General features: G+C 46.7%; 7 protein-coding genes across 7 annotated transcripts; 3 read left to right on the top strand and 4 right to left on the bottom strand.

Annotated features, from left to right (window-relative positions):
• Positions 1-416: 416 nt before the first annotated feature.
• On the top strand, positions 417-1,877 carry N7487_002967 (uncharacterized protein; the record flags this gene model as incomplete). Its single annotated transcript, XM_056870714.1, has 1 exon — positions 417-1,877. One exon carries the CDS (start codon positions 417-419, stop codon positions 1,875-1,877), a length of 1,461 nt encoding a protein of 486 aa, XP_056735498.1.
• A 229-nt stretch (positions 1,878-2,106) lies between these two features.
• N7487_002966 (uncharacterized protein) lies at positions 2,107-2,367 on the bottom strand (the record flags this gene model as incomplete). The annotated part of the gene is made up of 1 exon (XM_056870713.1): positions 2,107-2,367. The coding sequence occupies one exon, from the start codon at positions 2,365-2,367 to the stop codon at positions 2,107-2,109; it is 261 nt and encodes an 86-aa protein (XP_056735497.1).
• Positions 2,368-3,837: 1,470 nt separating this feature from the next.
• Positions 3,838-4,974, bottom strand: N7487_002965 (putative mitochondrial carrier protein (Rim2); the record flags this gene model as incomplete). The annotated part of the gene is made up of 3 exons (XM_056870712.1): positions 3,838-4,044; positions 4,099-4,810; positions 4,862-4,974. The coding sequence occupies 3 exons, from the start codon at positions 4,972-4,974 to the stop codon at positions 3,838-3,840; spliced, it is 1,032 nt and encodes a 343-aa protein (XP_056735496.1).
• A 2,261-nt stretch (positions 4,975-7,235) lies between these two features.
• On the bottom strand, positions 7,236-9,119 carry N7487_002964 (GMC family oxidoreductase; the record flags this gene model as incomplete). The annotated part of the gene is made up of 3 exons (XM_056870711.1): positions 7,236-7,316; positions 7,366-7,529; positions 7,583-9,119. The coding sequence occupies 3 exons, from the start codon at positions 9,117-9,119 to the stop codon at positions 7,236-7,238; spliced, it is 1,782 nt and encodes a 593-aa protein (XP_056735495.1).
• Positions 9,120-9,818: 699 nt separating this feature from the next.
• Positions 9,819-11,610, top strand: N7487_002963 (catalase; the record flags this gene model as incomplete). Its single annotated transcript, XM_056870710.1, has 7 exons — positions 9,819-9,849; positions 9,900-10,029; positions 10,086-10,320; positions 10,371-10,463; positions 10,513-10,932; positions 10,984-11,068; positions 11,132-11,610. 7 exons carry the CDS (start codon positions 9,819-9,821, stop codon positions 11,608-11,610), a joined length of 1,473 nt encoding a protein of 490 aa, XP_056735494.1.
• A 1,091-nt stretch (positions 11,611-12,701) lies between these two features.
• On the bottom strand, positions 12,702-14,034 carry N7487_002962 (uncharacterized protein; the record flags this gene model as incomplete). The annotated part of the gene is made up of 5 exons (XM_056870709.1): positions 12,702-13,003; positions 13,061-13,255; positions 13,324-13,410; positions 13,467-13,923; positions 13,984-14,034. 5 exons carry the CDS (start codon positions 14,032-14,034, stop codon positions 12,702-12,704), a joined length of 1,092 nt encoding a protein of 363 aa, XP_056735493.1.
• Positions 14,035-22,186: 8,152 nt separating this feature from the next.
• On the top strand, positions 22,187-24,856 carry N7487_002961 (OPT family oligopeptide transporter; the record flags this gene model as incomplete). Its single annotated transcript, XM_056870708.1, has 10 exons — positions 22,187-22,474; positions 22,540-22,685; positions 22,728-22,942; positions 22,996-23,099; positions 23,161-23,277; positions 23,340-23,371; positions 23,452-23,617; positions 23,666-23,929; positions 23,986-24,432; positions 24,521-24,856. The coding sequence occupies 10 exons, from the start codon at positions 22,187-22,189 to the stop codon at positions 24,854-24,856; spliced, it is 2,115 nt and encodes a 704-aa protein (XP_056735492.1).
• Positions 24,857-25,118: the final 262 nt, after the last annotated feature.

Below are 25,118 nucleotides of genomic sequence, written 5' to 3'. Positions count from 1 at the left end.
TTTTTTGGTCCCTCATCCCTCATCCCTCATCTTTATTCGCCTCCTGCTGAGGCATGAATAGTCTAGTCTTGTCTTTCGCTAAACATCTCGTATTCCTCTACGATCAGACACAGACTAGATTGAGGTGTACCTTGGTATATATCTTTCACCCGCGTTATCCGATGCCTGATTTTCCTTCTCCTCTAGATGGTGATATCATCTTGCTAGGAAAACCCGAAAAACCTTAACCGCCAAATGTATCACCTTGTGCATAGATCTTTTAATGCCAAAAACCATACCGAGTAATGAGGGGGGGCTGTATAGAGTTAACTCCCCGTTCCCCGCACGAGATAGGCTATTGATAAAGCTCGGTAAGCCCACTGTAGTTTCAATATACCTTTGACTGGTCTCTATACCGAGAGAAAAATCTTTCAACCATGTCTGTCCTACTCACAATCTTTATGGTGGTATTTCTGCCTCTGGTAGATATTACCAACGCAGAAAGGGTCCTTGGGGCTTATGTCTTCCAGCGCCATGGGGACCGTACAGCTAAATCCTGGCCACCTACTAAATTGACCAATCTGGGTTACACTCAAGAGTATGTGACTGGTACCTTTTTTCATGACCGTTATATCTCGTCAAACTCCTCCTATCAGATTGAAGGGATCAGTACCGACATAGTCAACTTGTCCCAGGTTACTGCGAGTGCGCCACAAGACGATGTTATCGAAAACTCAGGAGAGGGGTTCCTGCAAGGCCTCTACCCTCCGATCGGTTCTCTTGCCACAGATACTTTGCGCAACGGATCAACAATTCAATCCCCGATGAACGGCTACCAGCTGATCCCGATGTCAGATGTAAAGTCCGGCAGCGGGAGCGAGGACAACATGTGGCTCCAGAGTACAACTTCCTGCAACAATGCCAAAGTCAGTAGCAATAATTACTTCTTCTCGAACTCCTTTAAGAGCGTGTTATCGTCCACCAAGGAGCTTTACCAGTCCCTTGAACCGCTAGTCAACGGGACATTCAGCTCCGCTGAGCTGAACTTCGAGAATGGATACACCATATGGGATTTACTCCATGTGGCTTTGATTCACAATTCCACCACGGCCTTCCCCCCATCTAGCCTTCTCAATGATCAGATGATGCAAAGGCTCTTTGTTCTCGCGAGCGAGCATGAGTCCAACCTAGCATACAATAGCTCTGATCAGATCCGTGCTGTTGCTGGTATGACCCTTGCTGGCGAAGTTCTTGCAGCTTTGAACGAGACAATTACATCTAGCGGCAAATCGAAACTGAACATCCAGTTCGGTGCTTATGCCACTTTCTTGTCTTATTTCGGCCTAGCCGGACTGAGCACCACAGATGAACGATTCACTAGTATACCAGACTACGCTTCGTCTATGGTATGGGAGCTTGTGACAAACAATACTGGCACCGGAATGCCCTCCACATCGGATATCAGTGTTCGTTTCATGTTTCACAATGGAACTAGTGTCGAGGGCTCGACGGATCTACAGACTTATCCACTTTTCAGACAATCGATGCTCGAGCTTTCTTGGGCGGAATTTGTTGACAAGTCAAATGAGTTTGCCATTTCATCGCAGCAACAATGGTGTCAGGCCTGTGGGAACACGACTGGAACCTGTAGCTCAACTTCCAATGATGCTGACGGGGATAGTTCATCCTCCAGTTCATCGTCTGGGTCTTCGGGCAGGGGGATGAGTTTAGGGGTGGCAGGTGTCATAGGTGCTATGGTGACCTTGGGTGTCATTATTGGGCTGTTAGTGCTCGGCATGTTCATCTTTGGTCTACGGCTCGTACCCAAGAGTGCGCTCGCTAGTGTTCGCCGGGGGTCGGACACTTCTACTACATCGGCGCTGAAGGCGACAGCATAAAAACGGTCTGATGGGGACTGGACTATGAACAGTAGGATATATTCTTGTACTTAGCTTTACTCTTATGCGGAAGTTCATCTCCGTCAATCTGTGTTTAATTTTTAACATCACACTTTCCTATAATAAAAGCGATTATTTCCGTTGCGATAAATACTTGATCCGACAACAGCATCTACTCTTACACCTGACCTAGTGAATATTATAAGCCGACTTTTAAGACGATATTATTTTACATAATATAATATGAACTAAGCTTGAATTTAAAGCCAGTGTAGTTCTCCTCCCTCACTTTCCGAGGTGTCTTCCGATACATTGGAATTCCACCTGCGTAGTTGAGGGGCCCTCTAGGTTTTCCTGGGATGTTTGCGCCATTATACCATGAATCCGTGTAGTGGCGGAGGCCTTTAGAACTCAAGTCATGAACCGTAACCTTCCATTCGCCCTCTGCGTTCTTTTCAGCATCGAATCTTTGGACACTCTCCTGTCGCATCTTTACTAGAAGGTCCACCATCTAGTCAGCTTGAACTTCAATACAAGCGGGTCCGTTACTAAAAGGAGTAGGTGCTTGTGGTCCATATGTGAAGAAGAAGTTGGGAAGCCTGATGTCGCCATCCCTAAATATATGTGTGCTTCTTTCTTCCACTTATCAGCCGACATTTCTCCGTTTGAACCCTGAATGGTGATATCATTGAGATCTCTAGCGACTGAATCAAATCCGGTGGAAATAGCAAGGATGTCCAGTTCGGAAGAAGGCTGAGATTGTGGTCAAAAAGAAAGTTTCAGGGGAAAATATCACTCCTAACTCTTCCATCATCAACCCTGGATGCTTAGCGTGGTATGAACAATTTGTACATCTCAACAACGACGATTCAAACAAGACATAACAAATTATGATATCTCAATCGAAAATAATTTTCATCTGGCCCCGGATGACGGAACAGAAAATAAATCCTACGGAACTGAATTAACTGAATCTCTTCCCGCGTCCACATCAAACAGGATGAAACGTGTTATGCCACAAAAGCTAGCTATTACACCTAACGCACAGATAAAATAGCTTATAAGTATTCTATAGGGTTAGATTAGGCGGATCTTAGAGGAAGATCTTAAAAGGAATAATCCGGAAGTACTTATCGCGGGCCTCCCTGTTTTCCATACCCTATGGTCGTATGTATCATCTTATGTACAAGAGAGAAAAGTAACGTGGGCTGAGAGGCACCATGGATATAGATATAGACAAGAAAAGTATGCGTAACGGTATAGACGACGAAATCGAGATGTCCTGAAGGGCTTGATATAGTGAGCATAAGAGACTTCTCATATAAGTGCATGATCGGCCTTTTGTATAGAGGCAATCCGGAGAATTTTCTCTTTAGCAAGTTTAGCGTGTGAACCACTAATTGATGAAGCGTACTAGCATACCGGAAATCATCCTCGAATGCACAACAGCCAGGCATTATCCGGTCAGCGGAGGGAAGCCCGGTATTTATATCTATAGATGTCTCCATTCTAGGCATTTCTATTGCCCGTTATGCTGACACGCAAGTTGAGTTCACTGGTCCACTAGAGTTGCGAAGGCAGATTTGAAACCCCTAGGTCCCATGTTATACGCGAGTAATCTCAGCGATCCAAGAACAATTGAACAATTTATCACGTTTCAATGTATATTGGGGAGGGAAGAATGGTAGAGGCATATGACGCAGGGACACTAGAGACAATCACGCCTGCTCGCTTCAGCGAAGAGTATTGGGGAGAAGAGCGGTTCTGGACACAATGAAGAATGTATTGGAATGATAATGGCAAGTTATCAATAAGATGGAATACTCTAAAGTAGCGCAACCCCCCCGGGGCTGTGAAAGATGAGATTATGTAATTGAGATGAACCACGCCAAATATAATACAGGAATATAATACAAGAATGTCTAAGATCTATCGGTAGTGTACAGAGTTGTGCTTTGACCTAAGCACCGGTGACCCTCAGCACAAATTCATATACGCCAAGCGTGATGATAGCTGAGGGTAAAGAACGGAGCATGTGAGGAGCGAGGCCTCCATACAGGCCCGCCATACCTTCTTCTTTGGCGATTGTACGGAAGCATTGTACTAAGCCTGTGTATTTGGGCTGGCCATGTTCCACAGGTGCCTGGCGTAATCGTGTCCGGATAACCTAAGAATTTGAGTGTCAGTGTGAGACGAAAACAATGGCCTTAGAGTGGCGTACCTCATGAGGGTATGTGATTAGACCTGCCACTAGCTTAGCGGAAGACGCGGCACCACTTGTACTAACCCAATGGAAAACTTCGTTCCAGAAGGGAGTCCGTGGTCCCTCGGTAGCTTCTAATGACCGATTGAGCCGAGTTTTCAACTGCTCATAGAGCACCAAGTGTAGGGCCGTTTCAATCGAGCCCAGATAGCTTGCGCTCAATCCTCTGTAAAAGCCACCCAGCCCTTCAGTCCGCATGACTTGCCTGATGCAATCAATGCTATTGCGATATCGACGAGTCGAAGCACCACCGGTGGTTGTTTGTGTTTTGTCAAGTTGTAGTCGTGTTTTGACAAGCCATATTGGATTCGTTGCCGTAGAAGTTGCGAGACCTGCGCAGATTGCAGCTTGAGCGTGGACCATGGCGGAGTCTTCGGTGTGTCCCATGAGTTGAGCTCCCACGCGTTTGCAATTTCCGTATACGTAAAACTTGATCGCAGTCGCCGGGACTACACCCGCCATGCTTGGACCGAGGCCCCGGAAGAAAGCTCGCCAGCCTTCGGCACGGTAAATGGAGTTGATAATTCGGAGAGTTTTATGATTCGATCGCTGAAGAGGCCGTGAGGAGGCATCGGAGCCCCTGTTTTGTGGTTGGTAAAAGTCGGACTGAAGACGTGTTCGTAAGACATCAAGAGGCGAAGTCACTATCGCAGTAGCCATTCCGCCGCTCCTAGATAGATGTCAGAAGAATTAAAGATGATAGTAGCTGAAAAAGACGTACGCGCCAGCAAGAAGGTGCACCCAAGAACTGACAGCCTTCTTTGTCGTGAGAACAGGGATACTCTGTTCTTCTCCTTCTGTAGGACCATACCGAGCCTGTGCTTTACCCTCCATTTTTGCGTAATATTTTGATGAAGATTGAGATCGCGAAGGGCGAGTCTGGACACTTTTTTTCGGGGATATGCTTTTCCGCAATTCAGGATACAAAGATCACGTGTATAATCTTATCATCACGTGATAAATCCTCCTATCACATCACATCTATTGTAATCTGTCAAGTACAATTAGTATTTGTACCCCAGTACATTAGACCCACTTCTTTTCTGCCGGTATAACCCCTTGAATTCCTATCTACCTAGTAACTAGTAGTTATGCCAGCCTTGATATTTAATAACCTCTTCCACACGGCGTGGCATAGTCTCATGGGATAATAATTTCAATGATTAGCTAACTACGCGCACTAGTTGGTTAGCTTATAGTGGTGAGAATAGGCAGGCGGTATAGAAGAGCGGTCAGGCGCGGAAGTACTGGGGTACAAATACTAATGATACGCCACTGTACCATGCACGATGCATGGCGGAAATTACCGAGTAATAACCACCCGGAAGATAGATAGACCGCCATAATAACGGTACTATATAAAAATATATATATTGCTTAATCAAGGAATATCCTTATAACTAGATTAGAAAAGGAGCGGATTTTATTAATTTAGTTAGTTAGAGAATTTTACATTTATCATTTAAAATATATTATTCGTACTCGTCCATTTCTGTCACAATCCCAACAATTCCCGGGGCCAATCTCGGAGATCTTGGATATGTACCAACTAGGTAGGCCAAAAGATCATTATCAATTTGTTCCATTATTGATACAGCTGTATATATATCCGCTTATACGAAGAAACGGCAGTATTCATGCCTTAGTAGGCAACACTGTGCCAGGCGCCCTACAATTCATGTCGGAGCCGTATCAACCGCTCGGTAATTGATTGGACAGCCATCAAATAATCGGTGGTCATGCCGGTTTCATCTTCGATGTCTTCGATGATGCGATAGCTCTCCAGGAGAATTCCTGTGGATATGAAACAGAGGTGCTCTCCACTGGCTTCTCTTTTGTCTTCGGTTTTCGTCCCCGTTTATTTTTCTTTCCTTTCTTGGTGGGATTTTGTTTCGCACGCCTGGCTGTCTGGCGTATGAGAGCCTCAAGGATGCCAGCATCCCCTTCGCCGCCATCGCCAGCATCTGCATCCGCATCCAGCTCGCCCCGTTTGATCGTCCAGGCTCAACATCGAAATTTGCTGGTAAAAATAACCTAATTCTCATCTTCATTGAATGTGTAAGATGTGTCAGATGAGCCTTCCTGTACCTTCTGCTACACGTTCCCTCCAAGAATATTGAAAGCCTTCGAGAAGCCTTCTATCCAATTTTGATGTGACGCATTGTTTTTTTGGGGTTTCTGGACCTGGATCAGAGGCGGTGAGTTGGATATAAAGATGCTGTGTTTTTTTTCCTGGCACCAATAACTGATTGGAATAGGCGAATATGGTGATGGGAACCGGGTCAATGTGTTTCGCGATGAGCTGCGAGAGGGACTTCATCGTTGACAGAGAGATTGCCGCAGTGAGGATTGTGCCCTTCGTGCTGTTAGACGGAAACCTTTTGCCGATGCATGGATGATCTAGCAGACGAGATATCTCACGTCCCGTTTGTACTTCAGACAGAGTCATGGTCGGCTATGGTTAGATGTTACCAGGGATCAAGTAACCTGACGAGACTTTGAGCGAAAGCAGGTACGAAATAGCTTGAGGGATTGCTTGGGGAGAGAAATCACCACAAACTTTCGATCGACGCGTGCACTGCAATTTATTTTATAGCAATCTTTCTCTAACTAGTTATGCGGATTTTCATTATGTCATAACGGGCCAGTGTTGACAAGCAGAGTCTTGAATTATGCACGATATGTTACAACGCCAACATCACATTGTCAACTAGCCTGGATATGTGGTCTACCTCTTCTACGTCCCGTCGAATACATAGGCAATATCTGTTGACTGCCATGCTCCAATTCCCCCGAGTTACCTGTGTTTTGCATCCAGATTGTCATATACATATACATATCGCTACTCCCTCTGGATTTAATACGCTGGCATTCAGAGACCTTGCTCTATACTATTTGGCACTACCTCCTTCCATTTACGCAAGTACAATCTAATTGCTAACAAGAATCGACACAAGAAGAAAATGATGAGTATTTATTTAAATAAAACAAAGACCATACAGCCAGAAGAAAGAAGGGATGAAATAGACCAAAACAATTTACACGTGCGCAAATGCTAAAAATATCATAAGCAGCTCGAGATAATCCGTAACAGATCAAAGTTTGCTGGAGACAAGGTAGGGAATGTTCTTGGCTTCATACAGATCCTTGTGCTCAGACTTGATGATATCCGCACCCTAGATATACGTTAGTGTTGTTCTGGGAGCCTGTGGATTTGTTACTAACCTTCTCGCCAATCATGTAGACCGAGTTTTGAATACGGCAATCAGGAATCACAGGGATGACAGAAGCATCTGCAATTCTGAGGTTGCGTACACCATGAACTCGCAGTTTTGAGTCAACAACACCCTGGTGGATGCTCTTCGAGAGACGTGCGGTACCGCAAGGATCTATAAAGTAAATTGTTAGACTTGTTTTGAAATATTTGAAGGGGTCATCTTACGGAAGCCAGTCTGGCTGCGGTCCAAAACAGCCCGGTTCATATCATCATCGGAGTTAAGGGGCATCTTCCAGGGGTACTCTGAGATAACAATGTCCTTGAATCCAGCACCCTTGGTCAAAAGATCATATGTCCAGCGCACACCCTCTCGCATGGCCAGAATGTCCAAGTCATTGCCAAAGAAGTTGAGGTTGATGTTCGGCTGGACCTGTGCATTCGAGTTGTTCAGGGTAACTTCACCCTCGGAAAGGGGTCGCAGCAGATCAACAATGACAGTCATGTGGCTACCCTTCTCAGGCATGGGGTAATGCCACTGGAATGCGGAGCTAAACAGGCCGACAAAGTCAAGCTCGAAGTGAGGTTGTCCAGCCGGGCCGAAAGGATCCAGTCCGCCGTTAGCGGCCTTGGCCTCGCGGTAAGCAGGGTACTTCTCTAGACGCTCGTCAATTCGAGGGAATCCAACAAGTTCCAAAAATCCAGAGCTTGCGGGGCCAGTCTTGTCCTTCTGGTAGGTGGACAGTGCCTTGTCATTGAGAGGACCGGGGCGGAGGATATGGTTATCCAAACTGTACCCTTCCTTGACCTCAAGAACGAAAGGCACAATCGGGTGGTCCAACAGATGCTGACCGACGTGAGGGGACTCCACAATGGGGGCGATTCCGTGTTTGGCCAGTTCGCCTGCTGGGCCGACTCCGCTGAGCATGAGAAGTTTGGGAGTCTCAAAGACACCCTGAGACAGGATAACTTCTCGGCTGGCGTAAACGCTGATCTCCTGGTCGACAGTATCGCTTATCACAGTGACACCGGAGCAGATGCGGGTGGCAGGATCGATGAGCAGCTTCTTCGAGTGAACACCGTAGAGGATTGTCACGTTAGGCTTGTTCTTCAGGTAGAGGAAACTACCCTGGCGCTCGCCGTGGTGGATGGTATCAACACAGTGGGTAAGACCCTTCATCTCGCCTGAGTAGATGTCCTCGGTCAGAGGCTCACCCTTAGAGACCCAGGCCTCAGTGAGCGCATCACGGAACGGCTTCATCTCCGGAACCAAGTCAGCATGGGAGATCTGCAAAGGGCCTCCGGTTCCAATCTTGCTCAGTTCGGCCGGATACAGCTTCTCGTCGTCATGGTAGGTGGCGCATTTGCGGAGGTACTCCACACAGGAGTCCCAGTTCCAATCGCGGCCACCGAAGGCCTCCCAATCGTCAAATGTAGGCTTCGAGCCAGGGATCCAGGTGAAGTAGTTGGCACACGAGCTACCACCGAGGGCCTTTCCGCGGGTGTTGGGCTTTTCAACACGCTCATAATCATCGCGCTTGATCATGGTTGTCTTGTAAGACCAGTCGTACTTGCTTCCGCGAAGGGTGAAAGCCTTCGACGGGGTGCTGATTTGCTCGATCTGATCAGGGTTGGGGATGCCAGCTTCGACAACCAGAATACGGACGTCTGGGTTCTCAGCAAGGCGACCAGCAATTGCATTGCCAGCGGTACCACCGCCGACAATGATAAAGTCGTACTCAGAGCCGTTCGAAACGAAAGCCATGGTTTGAGATTGGTTGTTTTTGAGGATAAGAGAATTGTTTGAGAGTCAGGCTTGTTTAATAGTTGTGAGACTGTGGGATTGTGTTTGTGTGTGTTGAGTAGAAATGGGCGAGGCATCGCCTCGATTTTATATTCCACTCTTCATCGCGAGAATATTGCCAATCTGTCTTGCCGCTCTTCCGGGTTACTAGGGACATCTTGGCCAGAGTAGATCCTAAACCCTGAATTGGTAGGGCTGATGGAAGGGTGGCTTGCATGTAACCGTGCATGGAGGTGAAGAAAGGTGTTCTAGAAGGAATGTAAGCTCCAAGAGTGACGTTTTCGATCCCCTCATGAGGGGAAAACCCTCCCCGCACGAGGTGGTCAAATTCTCTGGCCAATCAGAGTCGCGGTAAATGTTACCGGGAACGGCCAGAACTCGGCCTTGGCTCGGTGACCGCCTTTTGCGCCCGGTCGGCATGAGGCTTTTCAAAAATAGCCTTTTCGACTTTAATTTTGTCTTAAGCCCCTCACGTCAAGATGTAACGGACAGATGTTGGAGACTGATTTGGGGTTTCCCTCATGAGGGGAGGTTGATGATAAGGTCTTGTTTCCCCTCTGAGGACCAACCTAATAAAAGGAAGGCTGTTTCCCAGAAGATGGATCATTTGTAGCATACATATTACCAATTGAACTCGAATTCTCCACAAAAACAATTCCAATGACGAACCATACTTTTACGTTGGCAGAAGGTATAGTACCAAATATACTAAAACAACATTCCGACTCTAACACCAGACAGGCCAGCCAATTGCAGACCCATCCGTCAGCACCACGTTACCTACTTTTGGTGGCGGCGGCCTTACGACACTGGGTGACACGCTTCTCATTGAGACACTTTCGCATTTCAACCGCGAGCGTATCCCAGAAAGGTATCAGATCATTCAATTTGATACTTGGAAGGAAAATATATTCTAACGCTAAATAGAGTCGTTCATGCCAAAGCTGCGGGCGCTTGGGGAGAATTTGAGGTTACAAATGACATTTCCGCCCTCACGTCAGCCAAATTCCTGAATGGTGTTGGAAAGAAAACTCCTGTTTTGTTCCGTTTGAGCACCACTGGAGGTGAAAAGGGTAGCGCAGACACTGTCCGCGATGTGCGAGGCTTTTCTGTCAAATTCTTCACAGAGGAGGGTAATCATGATATTGTAGGGAACCACATTGTAAGTGTTCACCCTTGACTCTTACATTTTATATTCTAATGACCCTGAAGCCAGTGTTCTTTGTTCGCGATCCTGTTAGGTTTCCTTCTCTCAACAGAAGTCACAAGAGACATCCTGCCACCAACCGGCCGGATTGGACCATGGTGAGTGCCAATTGACGGGTTCATATTTCGGATGAAGCTAACCGATTAGTTCTGGGATTTCCACGCAAACCAACCGGAAAGTGTTCACGCTTTAATGCACCTTTTTGGCAATCGGGGTATTCCTGATTCCATCCGTCGAGTGACAGGCTTCGGTGTACATACTTTCAAGATGGTGTCGGCTGATGGTGGCTTCCGCTATTGCAAGTTCCACTTCCGCCCAACCCAAAATATCACACACTTCTCTGGCCAGGAAGGTACTCGCATGGCTGGCGCAAACGCCGACTTCCACACTCAAGATTTGTGGGACGCTATTGCTCGAGGAGACTTGCCGGCCTGGAAACTATTCGTGCAGATCATGGAACCCGAACAGGCTGAAACCTACGGCCGTGCTCTGTTTGATATCACCAAAGTTTGGCCCCACAAGGAGTTCCCCTTGATCGAAGTTGGTCAAATGACTCTCAATAAGAATGTGGGTGGCCCTTTATCTTAGAGACAAAGCAAGTGCTAACAACAGCCACAGCCCGAGAATTATTTTGCCGAGATCGAGCAAGCCGCATTTTCGCCTTCTAACATGGTGCCTGGGATTGCAATGACACCTGATCCTAGTAAGTACACACTAATGTTCTCCTCAGAATGGGACAGGGTACTAACACTTTTCGTCTTTACAGTGTTGCAGGCGCGCATGTTCGCTTACCCCGACGCTCAACGATACCGTCTTGGAGTGAACTATACACAGCTTCCTTCAAACCGGGCAATCTGCCCTGTATACGCGCCATTCGAACGCGACGGCATGGGAACTGTGACCCGAAACTACGGTGGTGACCCAAACTATGTGAGGAGTTCACTGGGCACTGGCGTCCCCAGCCAGACTGTTTCCAACGTACGACACACTGAGCGCATCTTGCGCAACGCGGTTCTCGGCCACAATGAGATTCTAGTTGATGACGAGGATTTCCTTCAGCCACGAGAGCTGTGGAACAGGGTATTTGATGAGGCTGAGAGAAGGCAGTGGGTGTCAAATGTGTCGGAGACTTTGGAAGACGTGCCTGATCAGCTCAAGGAGGCTGTGGCTGCAATGTTCAGCAAGGTCGATCCCCGCATTGGTCAATTGTTGGAAGCGAAGGCCAAGAACAGTTCGCGCCTTTAGCTGTTTGATTCTTTAGACTTTGGACCTTGTCCCGTTATACATCTAGACTATATTATATAGATTATGCTACTAGACACTAGACGCCTTAACATACCCTTATTACCGCCCATCACCGAGCTCTTGACATTCTATCAGTCTCTCGCACGCATATGATGATACATACGACCATAGGGTGTGGAAAACAGGGCTTCCCGTCCGCTCAGCCGTACTTAAGCCACACGCCGGTGAGTTAGTAGTTGGGTGGGTGACCACCAGCGAATCCTCACTGTTGTATGTTTTTGTTCTTTTTTGTATATATACTTTTTTCCATAGAAAAAGAAAGTGTAGTAGCTCTTTTCCTTTTCTCGGGTTTGCAGTGTTATTTCGCAATGCAGGTGGCAGATTGACGGGGTGAATAGTTGGCGAAGAGCGATAAGCGACTTGAGAATTCCTAGGATATATCAAAGGCATGGGAGGTGGTGCCTAGGGATGCCAGAGCGTTCGATTATCGGGTCATGTCCAGATATCGCATTCACGTCATTCTCGTGTATGTGGAAGAGCCACCTAAGGTTGATACGATCAGCCGAACATTATCGACCATGAGAATCTGGAGGCCTGCTGCCAGCATGCATACAAGTCACAACAACATCTAATCAAGAATGATGTAGTCATTAAACCTGGGAGATGACGAAATTAGCGCCCCAGAGCAAAAATCCCAGCAGAGATCTACACTGCTGGACCTTTGCCTAGTTAGACCAAAAAGCAACCCCATATCACTCACATATTCTGTACCGTCTTGGATTCACCATTGAAGGCTTATATTTCCGATCTGGATCCACACTCACTCGGGGAGAGTGTGATCGCCATCGCAATACCGGTTACTCAAAAACAAATATAACAATATCCAGCCTTCTGCGAATTGGACACCGTTAAACGTTTCAACCCCCTCAAATGAATACCCCTGGTAACTGTTGGTCTAAAGTGCTATAGAGACATCAAGACTAATCTTTCGCTAAACTCCCCCAAATCCATTTTCAGGCATCCTGATATATCTATAAGTTGAGAATAAATGAGATACACCTAGAAGAAAGTAGCACTATGGAATTTATAAACTAGGCAAAGCTAGTCTGATGTCTATATGACTCGTCACCATTAGTAGACTGGCCTGCATCAACGCGAGTCACTTCAAACTCTTGAAGAACATGTACAACACTCAATGGAGACATGGGGACATCATCATTGGTGGGTGCTTCGATATCCCCACCAGACCGCGACAGATTCTGGCTATACCCCTCTTTTGCCTTTTTCAGAATGGGCTCGTTCGTATCATTGTAAGCTGCTTTTACAGATGAGCTCTGATTCTGTGAAGCTACGAAGAGCTGCCGGAGAGAGGCGACACAGGAGACAATAATGGCTACCAAGTGAAGATAAGTATTAGGAAAATAACGCGGTAAGAACCTAAACAACGTACCAACATCCACCTCAACAAAGCTCCAGAAACATAGCCAGTCAATATTCATCTGACCGTCATAGGTCATCCCGACGGCCACTCGGAGTATAGCGGTGACCATAATGAAGATAGTCGCCGAGAAAATGCTGAGCAGGATGAGCTTTTTGCGGAGCGAGATTCGCGTTTTCCACAGCGCAAGGAAGGGAATAGACAGAACTGAAATTTAAAATATTGATAAGTTAAAGGGCAAGCTTAATTTTCCAGTTTATTTGCAATTATCTTACTCATCAAGTCCGCGGTAACATCTCCAGCACAGTTGGCCCAGAGCATGCGATTCTCATAATGAACGTGATTAGGCTGGGGACATTCAGCTGCAAAGTCCAGTGTCAGGGCAAATCATTCCGAATTTTAGCTCGCTTGTTCTTACTGATGATATAATCCTGCCCTCCGCCGAAACTGCATTTGTATTCGATATCGGCCACCGATGCAATAAAAACACTCGCTGTACAGAAAAGGACCACGAACCACCAGATACGGAGAGACTTGACCTTGGCACTGATTCGGTAGAAGAGTGCCATGAATGAGAATTTAACACACCACAGCGCCGAGTAAAATAATATCTCAAACGGAGCATTAAAGCGCATGAATGTATAGTACCTCGGAAGGAATTCAAGGGTGAATGGCTTTGTGCCAGCGCTGATCGCGTATAACTCGTAAAGAATCTTCCCCAGGATTTGCCAAACGACCACGGCTATGAGTATAATAATCCATGAGAGGACAACGAGGGAATCATCCAGGAATAGTCGACGAAATGCGGTAATTTGAGCATAGACACGAAATACAACAAATATAAACGACATGCCCGTGAGAGCCCATACAACGCCCTATCAGCACACGGTTAGTTAGACATACAAAACAGTTGCATAAATACGCTGGATACCCACCAAGAACACTGGCTCTGGGACTCTGCTGCGTTGATCATCAATCTCTGCCATTGTTAATATAGAGTTGGTAAAGAAATTCTAGCTAGATTGTCAAACGACAAGATGGTAGAATTATATCGACAGTGAAACTATATTGCTGGCTGTTTAGATGTACTATTCTTTGTTGATCCCTTGCCAGTGTTGGTATGCCTACCCTCTACATAATTTGTGCCGAGCTTATTTCTATTGGCGCGGCTAAAAGACATTTTGCTTAGGTTCTTTGAGGATATGAAGTTTGATACCTCGAGCCATGTGCATTTTACTCAAAAGGAAGGAACTCGGACTTTAATATTAACGCCACCATTGTCAACGCTATAAACATCATGACCCCGGCGAACAATTATGGTTGTGTGGTCTGGATGTGACCATTAAGAACTAGTTTATTGTACGTTTTGGCACTCAATTCTTTAAGATAATTTCATTGGCAAGTATTTCATCTCCATTCAAAGAACGTGAATTATGAATATGCTTCATATAAGGTGAAGTCCATGTATTCTGGCCTCCCGGAATATCTGAGGTACAGCCCACTTGATCTCTGTTAAGCAGGGTGCAGCGACCCATCCCACCTGGGAAGCAGTTCACTTCTTATCAATGTGGTGGCTCAATCACAGGGGTGTGGAGCGAAAATATAACCACAATGATTGCACAACTAACCGAGAGTTCAGGGGTGTCAAAGAAACCACGTTGCTACCGGGCCGCTCCACACCTCCTTGAGACAAAGAAGGAAAACTCTCATCCAGCTTGGACCCCAAGGAAATGAAGTTGGACCTCGATAACATTCGGATTCTTCTGGACAAGCAAAATTCTTCATGTATTCATCGGTAAATTCAACCATGCGCCCACAACCATGGTGATTCCCACCCTTTCAAGTGATGACGCCTCAACTGCATCTTGCCTATTGCCGCTGTTGAGTGGCGTACATCGGCATTGCAACAAACTACTTACTGATTTCTTTTAAAATTTGCTGTGCAGTACCACCAAAGATCTATGAGGGTATTTTCCTAGAACAGGCGCGATCAGAAGCACCAAGGTCTTTCAGAGGTAAATGAAACGATTGATCTGAACCGCGATTTACCGAATCTGGCATAATCGCCATAGACTATGGATATAAATTAGTCACCGGACAGGTATACCCATTTAGAGCTAAATCCAAAACATTTGCGTAGAAGCTCTAATGAAATTCCAACAGAAGGTGCGCACGGGGGTTGCTACGATAGAAAGATTCTTTTGGCGCATCAAGGCATGGACACCTTTCAACCCAAGGCACAGTCTCAAGCGAAATATATCAGCTAGTGTGCGCCATAGTGGAAGCCACGACCAAAAATACCAATGCGACAAAGAAAGTATATTATCCAGATTCTACAACCTCGCTGAGGTATTCCTCGCCCACCGAGCTGTTCCTTCTTCTCTCCGTCTTGTGGAGACGTCCATTTCATCAGGATAAAAGTGAGCCTGTAAATTTGGAATATTTCCAAGGGCGGATTTCCGAGACCATAATCCCCTAAAGGGAGATAGCTCAATAGTGAGGTTGGAGCCCTATACTCGTGGACAGATCTGGAAGGTGGGGACCCATGCAACTACAGAGTGGGGCGTGTCCCACTCTGAGCTGACTTGTTGCCTGATATTTCAGGAACAAAGTCTATGTCGGATTGGTCTGTATTGTAAATGTAGGGGTCCAATCAGTGGTATTCAACTCTCTGTATTTCTGTATCGGCTCTTGGTACAATTTATATGGAGCCATGATTACATAACATTAATTACAAAAATGTGTAGGATTAATAAATCCCCCGGTATGCCGGTCGTCATGCTCCGACACACCCCCTCAGCTATCCCAGTATGGGATTGCTGGACTTGTTAGATCGGCATATTGATCTCCATGGTTTAATTGACTAGGCCATTAGATAGCCTATGTCCACCATCCTGAGCATCCTTAGGAAGCTCTCATGCTTCTGGCGAGATAGCATCTTTGTGAGTCCATCTGCGACCATGCTCGCCGTCGGCACCCATCGCACCATTATGCGTCCTTCTCTAACCTCTTGCCGAAGCCAATGATGATGAATATCGACATGCCGAAGCTTCGTTTCGAAGGCAGTGTCCTCACTAGTAAGTAGGCTGATCGTTCTCTCGTTGTCGCAGTCGATCGTCATATTGTGGGAGGGTTCAAAACCGAGGCTTTTTAGTAGTCGACGCCACCATTGAAGTTGCTTCCCTGTCTCTGATAGGCCTAGCAGCTCTGCTTCAGTGGTTGACGTTGTCACGGTGGGTTGCTTGCTCGCTTTCCAGTCAACTGGTCCACCATAAGCTTGACAGATGTAGCCTGCAGAGCTCTTTCGATCTGGGTGATCTCCGTATGAAGCATCGCTTGCGAACTGTATGGAATCGATTCCAGTGCTTACTGCGTCTGCACTATATTCAATAGCTAGGTTCCGGGTAGTATATAGGTAACTGATGACCCGGTCAGCTGCTTGGTGGTGCTGGGGCCCTGGATTCGTCAAGAACTGAGCTAGTCGAGCGGTGGCCTTTGCAGCATCTGGCCTAGTGATAGTGGTGGCATAGCCTGCGGATCCAACCTTCTTTTGATAGAGAAGGATCTCCTTCGGGGTGGCTACGCCTTGGTAAGGCGTCAATTCGTCAACTGGTAGTGGCGTATAGACAGGTGGTCGATCTGTCAAATTGTAGCGGGTAGCAATGCTTGTCATATAGCTATCTTGACATAGCCAGAGCTTCTTCTGCTTCCTATCGCGAATGATTCGGATATTGAGAAACCATGATGCTTCTCCATGATCTGTCAGCTCCCAGTGGGCTTCTAGATCTCGCTCCAATTGCATGGCTCTTGCCTTAGCATTTGCATGGCTAGCAATTAAGATATCATCCACATAGAAGAAGACTATTAGCCCTTCTCCGACGAAGACACAAGGGTCTTCTGGTGCTTGTTGCAGACCTAGTTTTCGGAGTACACTAGCTGCTTCTTGTTGCCAAAGACGTGGCGAGATCCGTAAGCCGTACAATGCTCGACGAAGCTTCCAGCATTTACCTAGGGACTGGAACCCTTCTGGCATCTGCGTATACGTCGGTTTCTCTTGGCTTAGCTTGCTATTCAGAAATGCAGTGACAGCATCTCGCTGACGGAGGTCTAGGTCAAAGGCAGCGACTAGTGCAAAGATCATTCTTGCTGTTCTTGCTGCTAGCGTAGCAGCTCTCTTTTCTTCATAGGTAATCGTCTCAAGATCCCCACGAACACAGATTCGAGCCTTCAATTTCAAAAGGTAACCGTCCTGGTCGAATTTGTATGCAAAAACCCATAGTAAGGGAAGGATTTGTATCCCTCGATCCTTTGGCTTTTCAATGACTTCGAATGTCTCTTTTTCAGATAGAGAGTGGATCTCTTTCTTCATTGCTGCGAGAAAACCTTGCTGAAAAGGATGATTTATGACATCCTTCCAGTACTTGGGTGGTGGTGGGAGATCATCTCGATGGCGGCGAGCGTTTGGTTTCTCGGCGTATAGACCAGCTGCAAATGCATGTAGTAGAGCCGGTGGCTCTTCTTCGTCAATACCCTGTACTATAGTGGTTGCATATGCAAAATCGTCATCTTGTTTTGCTTTGCGTATTCGACGTCCACTTAGTATGTTGCTGGCATCTATATTGCTGGAGATCTCTCTGCTTGGTGCTAGCAGTTCTGCCTGGAGCTGTCTTTCTAGCTCATTTTCCACCTCTCTATTGGGTTCTTCATTAGGTTCTCCATTGGCTTCTTCATTGGCTTCTTCATAGGCTTCTTCATGGGCCTGATCTTCACTGAGCAGTTGATCATCTAGATCATGCGTATCCACCCCCTGATCAGGGCCAGTTTCCACCCCTTGCTGTAAGCCAGTTTCTTCATTTGGTGGGGTTAATGGTGATGGATCTTGATCCTTCTGTATGTCCTGGATCTCACCGGCTTCTTTTCTGACCGAGGTCAGAAGTATAGGTGGTAGGCTTATTGGGGTAGGCATTAATGCCTGCCTGCTCACCCCCTGAAGTGGGGTGATCTCTCGGTAGTCAACCTCACTTAGCTGAATATCTTGTGAAGTATCTGGTAGAGTATCTGGTAGAGCATCTGGAAGAGCATCTAGAAGAGCATCTGGTAGAGCATCTGGAAGAGCATCTGGTAGAGCATCGTCGGTTTCATCTTGTCGGTTTTGATGCTCACTTTCCGGCGTACTAGTTGCTTCCTGGCTAGCGATCTGATGGTTGATGATTTGCGCCACTTCGTCGGGCGTAATCTCTTCTGGCTCTCTCACTAATGGTAGTGGAATAGGCTGAGATTTCTCATAGTCCGGCGAGTATTTACGTGCTTCATCAATGACTGCATCTCGTATATACCTCACTTTCCCGCTGTGTGGAAACCAGATTTTGTAGATATTAGATGCCAAGTATCCGACTAGGAAGCCGACCTCTGCTCTTGGATTCATCTTATCTGACTGGATCTGCCTCTCAATGCGGCAGTACGCCAAACTTCCATATAATCTAACATTTGCTAGATTGATCTTCGGGGCTGTTGGAGCAAATTCTCTTCTTACTTCTTCCCATGGTATTAACCACTTGTTCTCAGAAGCAATGTATGTAGGGGTACGGTTCAATAACCACACTGCAGCGCTTGCGAATTCAGGCCATAGGTCTTTCGGAAGCTTGCCTTCAAGAGAGAGCATACGCATACGGGTAATGATCATCCCGCCAGATCTCTCGGCATACCCATTCATCTCTGAGTGGCCGGGTGGAGTATGATATATCAAGATACCATCGCTTGTCAAACTGTGCTCCGCTGTTTTGCCTGCTGCAGCTTCATTGTCATAGTGAAATGCCTTGATAGGTAGATTCCACTGATTCCTTGCTAGCTGTACGAACTGGTTGATCGCCAGCTGGCATTCAGGCTTCACTTCATGTGTCATTATCCAATGGAATCGTACTCCTTCCATATAGAAATGAGATATCCATCGGTGTCTATTGTATGCTAGCGGCAGTTGTATGAGATCAAAGTGGATCCTTCCAAATCGTCCAAAAGTACGTCCTACTGGCCGGCGAGAGATCTGTTTTGGTGCTCTCCCAATATGACAGGTTTGGCATAATGAAGCTTCTTCTTGCTCTGCTTCCTGGAGGACTATACCATCTACCATAGTAGCAAGCTTAGCTACGGCACGGGGCTCAATATGAGCAAGTCTTCGGTGCCAGACGTCGGGGGATGCCTCTGATTTCTGCGGCTTTACTGACGTTCTTGATACTCTTGGTACCGGTACTAGTGAGCTTGCGCTTACGGCATATGCTTGTTGCGGTAGAACCTCTCCTGGTTCATCGAAAATCCAGAGGTTAAACTGGTCCCATAGATGTACATTGACAACAGGTAGATCCTTTGGATCTCGGATGCAGTTTGTACGTTGACACCAGGTGCCCCCCTTCTTCTTTAGCATCGCGTACGACACTAGATTTGTATGGAAGCTAGGCGAGTAGAGAGCATCACTCAATGTGATTTCCATTCTCCCTTTCTGTGGATGCTTGCCGACTAGTCGAACTTTGCCTCTCCCTAGCACCTGCGTAGTACTGTCACCAGTTGTCAAATCTATGACTTCCGGCGTAAAATCAATAAACAGTGCTCTGTTATTGCATACATGTGAACTGGACCCAGTGTCAAGAATCCATCGATTGCGGAGAGAGAGCTCGCCAGTCTTTGCAGCTGAGAGTGCATGCTTGCCAATCTGTATAGCTTCACTTAGTAGCTTGCCTTGGTGCTTGCCCTGGGGCTTGCCCTGAGGCTTGCTCTGAGGCCTGCTCTGAGGCCTGCCCTGTTGCTTACTCTGGTAGGTGGTGGCGAAGCTAACGTGGTTTGCAGATTCATGATGCTTTGATTTAGCTTCATTGACAGCTTTGTCGACCCATTGCTTCCACCCTGGATCATTTGCTAGCTTCTTTCTAGCTCTCTCTAGCTTCCCTTCGTCTAGGGTATATCCTTCTGGGCGTATAGCTTCATTCATGAGCCAGCAGTTGGCCACCTTGTGGTGTGGATGACCATTGCCACATGGACATTTTCTCTTCTCGAATGGAAGCTTCTCTTGCTTCGCTTCCGGCTTTGCTTCTCGATGACCTTGCCAGGTTGAAAAAGCACTTTTTGGAGCATTAGTTGAGGTCACAGTTTTGACGCCTATCTCCCGATTCATTGCACGGAATGATTCAAGAAGATCTCGAGTGTCATATTTCTTCTTATCCATAACAATCTCTTGGTATTTTCCTTGCCACCAGATTGGCAGTACCTCTTTAACTGCATGTAGGAAGTCTCGATTGGAATCTGCATCGCTAATGCCGAGGCTAATAGCTTGCTCTCTTAGTGAATTCCACTTTTGAAGCCACTGCTCAATATCACCGGTTGGTTTCTGCATGGCAAAGACCTTCCAATTCATACGGATTTCTTCTTCGTACGCCGTTGACCGAGCAAATCTAGTCTTTAGGTATACAAGCCTCTCATACGGAGTACGATATGTGATCAGAGCAAGGTGATGCATTGGGTCGAGGTAGGTAAGGATGTACTCGTTGACATCACTTAGTCCTTTTGCTTGCTTCTCCCACTTCGTGTACTTCATTTTATACACGTCCATTCGATCTCGCCAAATCCTTCGATCCTTGTCATCGCCGTCCTCTGGGTATTCCGGTTCCACCGGTTCTTGGAGAGGTATAGATCTTATTGCTTGGGATTCGGTTGTCGTCGGGGGATCTGGGTTGCAAAGGTCCCATACGTTCTTTTGCATGGCATATAGCTGCACTTTTGCAAACCAAGTGAGCCACTGCGGCGAGTCCTTCAGTTTTTCGCCCTTCATGGCGGAGAGAATTGATGCTGCCTCCATTGCTGGATTCAGGGGTAGCTGGGAATAGCTTCACAATTGCTAATTCAGGGGTAGCTAGGAGGTTTCAAGGGGTAGAAAGCAGGCTTCTAGTAGTGTACTAGATACTATATCTCAAATAGTAATGCTTTCTTCGATGCGAACCGGGCTCATAACTGTCGGATTGGTCTGTATTGTAAATGTAGGGGTCCAATCAGTGGTATTCAACTCTCTGTATTTCTGTATCGGCTCTTGGTACAATTTATATGGAGCCATGATTACATAACATTAATTACAAAAATGTGTAGGATTAATAAATCCCCCGGTATGCCGGTCGTCATGCTCCGACAGTCTACCTGCATCACTAACTACGTAACAGGTAGGTATGTATGGAGGTTCTATATTCTTCCTGTTCTCTTTTCTTCTTCCTTCCACTTTTTTACTTTCTATAGGACTAAATTTCATGAAGCCACATATTTAATCAAATCCCCGAGATTTTGGAGGCGCTCAGGTTCGCAATGAATGCTGACCGTCTAAACAGGTAACTACCAGTGGATTATCAGCACGGATCTACCACTTCAGCCTACCTGGCAATACTCTATAGAGATTGACACAAGATAAAGTTCTATCCACCAGCCCTAGCTTTAGCGATGAGTGTATATCTAGGTAGAGTCTATGGGTAGGCTCGATTTGAAAACCGTGGGATATATCAGAGATTTGACTCAAGGAACCTTCGGGCCGATCATGATAGTTTCACTTTCCCAAGTGTCGGTTATTATTCGGCGCAAAAGAAGATTGCGATGAGTAAGCGCATACCTTAACCTTTGCATTATTGACCGCTTGTCAGAAGGATATGGTGGGAGCCCAGTGGACGTGAAAACCCCCTCGTGAAAGCCATGGCAAGCCATGCGTGTATTGGAGGAGTATGGTGAATACTATTCAATCGACAACAATTGACTTTACTTAATGTAATGCCAGTCGTAGGCATATGTTGCAAAAGGACCTCGGCAGCTCCGAGTGATTGGACCCGCGGGCGGAACCTGTGTTACGCTATAACCTTTATCTGCATAGGTGTGTTGCGACCTTGGACCACCTGCACATATTACATCGTGGAAGGAACTATTTCGGAGGAAAGAGCAAACCACTCCAGTCCCAATGGATTGCGCCATCGTACAATCCATGGCAGATATATCCTCTGTCTGCTATCTCTTCTGTGTTTTCTTCTTCCCTTCCTCATTTCCTGAGTTTTGTTGTTCCATCTAACGTGACACAAATAGCACAGACTCAATCAATATTCCTCATCATACTGTATTACAATCATGTCTGATCCACCTACACACGGTGTTGGTATCGTGGTATCTACCCCGGAGCCGATCGACGAGAAAGCTGTCACGGTTCCAGGAAAGGATACGGCCCAAGTCAGTGGCAACGAGTTGTTTGTGGAAAATGCCTGTGACTCTGCAGATGCTGTCATTATCACTGGAGCCGATGTGGCCTCTCATATTTTGCCGATGCGAGATGATTTCGACCCTACTTTGACATTTCGAGCTGCTATTCTGGGCTCTGGTCTCGCGGCCTTTCTGGCTGTCATGACCCAGATTTACACCGTAAGTGAACCTGCACATCGCTTCATTACTTATTATCCCAGGTCTCCTAATATATGTGTTCTTAGTTCAAACCGACCCAAGTAAACATTTCAGGTGTTTTTCTCGTTCTTGTTTCCTACTTTATCGGTACCGCCTGGGCCAAATTTCTCCCCCGCGGTGATAGGTCTGAGGCGAGATGGAGAGAACAAAATGGGCAGGTCGGGCTCCCTTGGTGAATCACTGTAATTAAGTTTATGAACTCTGGGCCGTTCAGTCTTAAAGAGCATTCGATCTCCGTGATCACTGCCACGGCAGCCGGGTACGTTACGGATGACACGGCTGTGTTTGCGGCACAAAAGCTGTTCTACGATCTTCCTCTGAGCGCCCCTACTGTCATCCTGGGAATTATCTCTATCGGTCTCTTTGGCTGTGGCCTCTGTGGATTCATGCGGTTCTTTGCTGTCTGGGATGTTGAGGCTGTTTATTGGGGTAGCCTGCCTGTTGTGAAAACTCTCCAATAGCTTCACTGGGAACAAATCGAGAACTCAAGCCACTGAAATATTTCTGGTATGCTTTCACGGGTATTTTTCTTTATGAGATCTTCCCTGCATACATATTTCCATGGCTAAACTCTGTCTCCATTCCGGTATGTACTGCCTTCTAGCAACATCCCCTCCACTCTATCTGACTAGACTACAAAATCTTAGTGTTTAGCTTCACAGAAAGCAGCCGGCAAGAAAGGTGCCATACTCACCAACCTTTTCGGCGGTGCTACTGCCAATGAAGGCTTGGGTCTCTTCTCTTTGTCCTTTGACTGGCAATATGTGAGTTGGCACATGATGCCCAAGTGATACTGCATACTAACTAACGAGGCTTCTGAACTCAGATCACATCATCTTCAACTGCTAATCCTCTTAAGTTAGTACTTCATACTTTCGTGGTGGAATTTGCGCCATAGTGATGATTGGTATCTACTTCGGAAACGGCTGGGGTTCAAGATCACTCCCATTAATGCCGACCAACCTGCTCATGGCCAACGGCACAAAATATCCAGTGAGAGAAGCTTTTCCCGGTGGCTTACTCGACAAATCAGTCATTGAAAAGCATGAACTACCCCAGCTTAGTGAGTCCTTTGCATTTGGTCTGTTCACGGCCAATGCTGCGGTGAGTGTAATACCCCTACCCTAAACTCAGACACTCACGGGGTTACAGATTGGTGCCCTGATTCCTCACTGCATCCTCTTCTGGGGCAAAGGTATTTGGAGGGTATATCGACGCGCCAGGGAAGGTAAGCATGATGATCCGCATCACACCCACATGGCCAAGCACTGCAAGGACACCCCATGGTGGTGCTTCGCCGGCATTATCGTCTTGAGTTTTGTTCTTGGTCTTATCGTAGTGATCAAAGAGAAGATCACTCTTCCGGTCTGGGCGTACATTGTTGCGCTAGCACTAGCAATTTTCATTTCGCCTTTCGTGAGTATCCTCGAAGACACAGCTTTGCAAATTCTCTGACCGATATTATGTTCTAGAGCGTCATTTTCTTTGCTCGCTTCGGCAACGGTATTGCCACCAATAACCTGTCGAAGATGCTGGCTGGGCTCATGCTTCCCGGGCGCCCAGTTGGTAACATGTATTTCGCTGCTTGGTCGCACAATATTGTCATATCTTCAGTCTCAGTGTCCACTGATCTCAAGCTAGGCGAATACCTGAAAATACCCCCCAGAACCATGCTTTGGGCCCAAATGTATGGCATTGTACTTGGTGGATTTATCAACTATGCAATTTTGTCTTCCATCATCTCAGCCAATCGGGATCTCCTTATTGAAGGCAATGGAAACTCCTCCTGGAGTGGTATGACAATGCAAGCTTTCAACACGAAGGCGGCCTACTGGGCCTTGGCTCCCTATTTGTACAAGCTTGGTGCGAAGTACGAGATGATTCCTATTGCTCTAGCTGTTGGTGCTGCTGCGGTGGTTGTTCGTAGGCTTTGCTACCAGGTCAGCAAGCCCAAAACAGCCCCAAGATTCTTCAACTCGTTGATCCTGACCCATTTTTGCGTTTTAGTTTATTCCCAAAGTCGGACAGCTTGACCTTTCGGAAATTAACCTCCCACAATTTATCCAGTACGCTGGCAATATCTCAACCCAGCCACAGACGTGCACCATTCTTAGTGGATTACTCTGTGGCTTATTTACCCAGGCCTACCTCCGGAATTACCACCCACGCATCTTCAGAGACTACTCATACATTATTGCGGGGGCGTTCGACGCCGGGAGCCTTTTTGTCATCTTCATTCTATCGTTCGCCGTGTACGGAGCTGGTGGACCATCTCATCCATTCCCGTTGTGGTGGGGAAACAACCAGGAGGGCCACGTTGACTGGTGTCCCATCTCAAAATAGACAGGTCCCAGACAGCGGCATGTGATGGGCGAGTACAGTCATGGAATGGGTTGAGCACAAATATCTTTTTCTGATCCCTTCACCCATGTTTTATCTCCATAGAAGGCTGGTCATGATCGCAAGCTCCCAGTGAATGGACGCACGGCGGATCCTAAGCTTTAACGCAATGCACCCGCCATGGTTATTGTTTTATGATGAATCGAGTATCCCATCGCTACAGTGGTCTTTTTCTCGATCCGAATTTGACCACATCTTGTGGACA

The sequence above is a fragment of the Penicillium crustosum genome, assembly GCF_028827405.1.
Source record: "Penicillium crustosum strain IBT 35664 chromosome Unknown utg000001l_segment0_segment0, whole genome shotgun sequence".
Taxonomy (NCBI): Eukaryota; Fungi; Ascomycota; class Eurotiomycetes; order Eurotiales; family Aspergillaceae; genus Penicillium; species Penicillium crustosum.
Note: the sequence above shows the minus strand (reverse complement) of the source record. Positions and strands in the feature narration are given on the sequence as shown.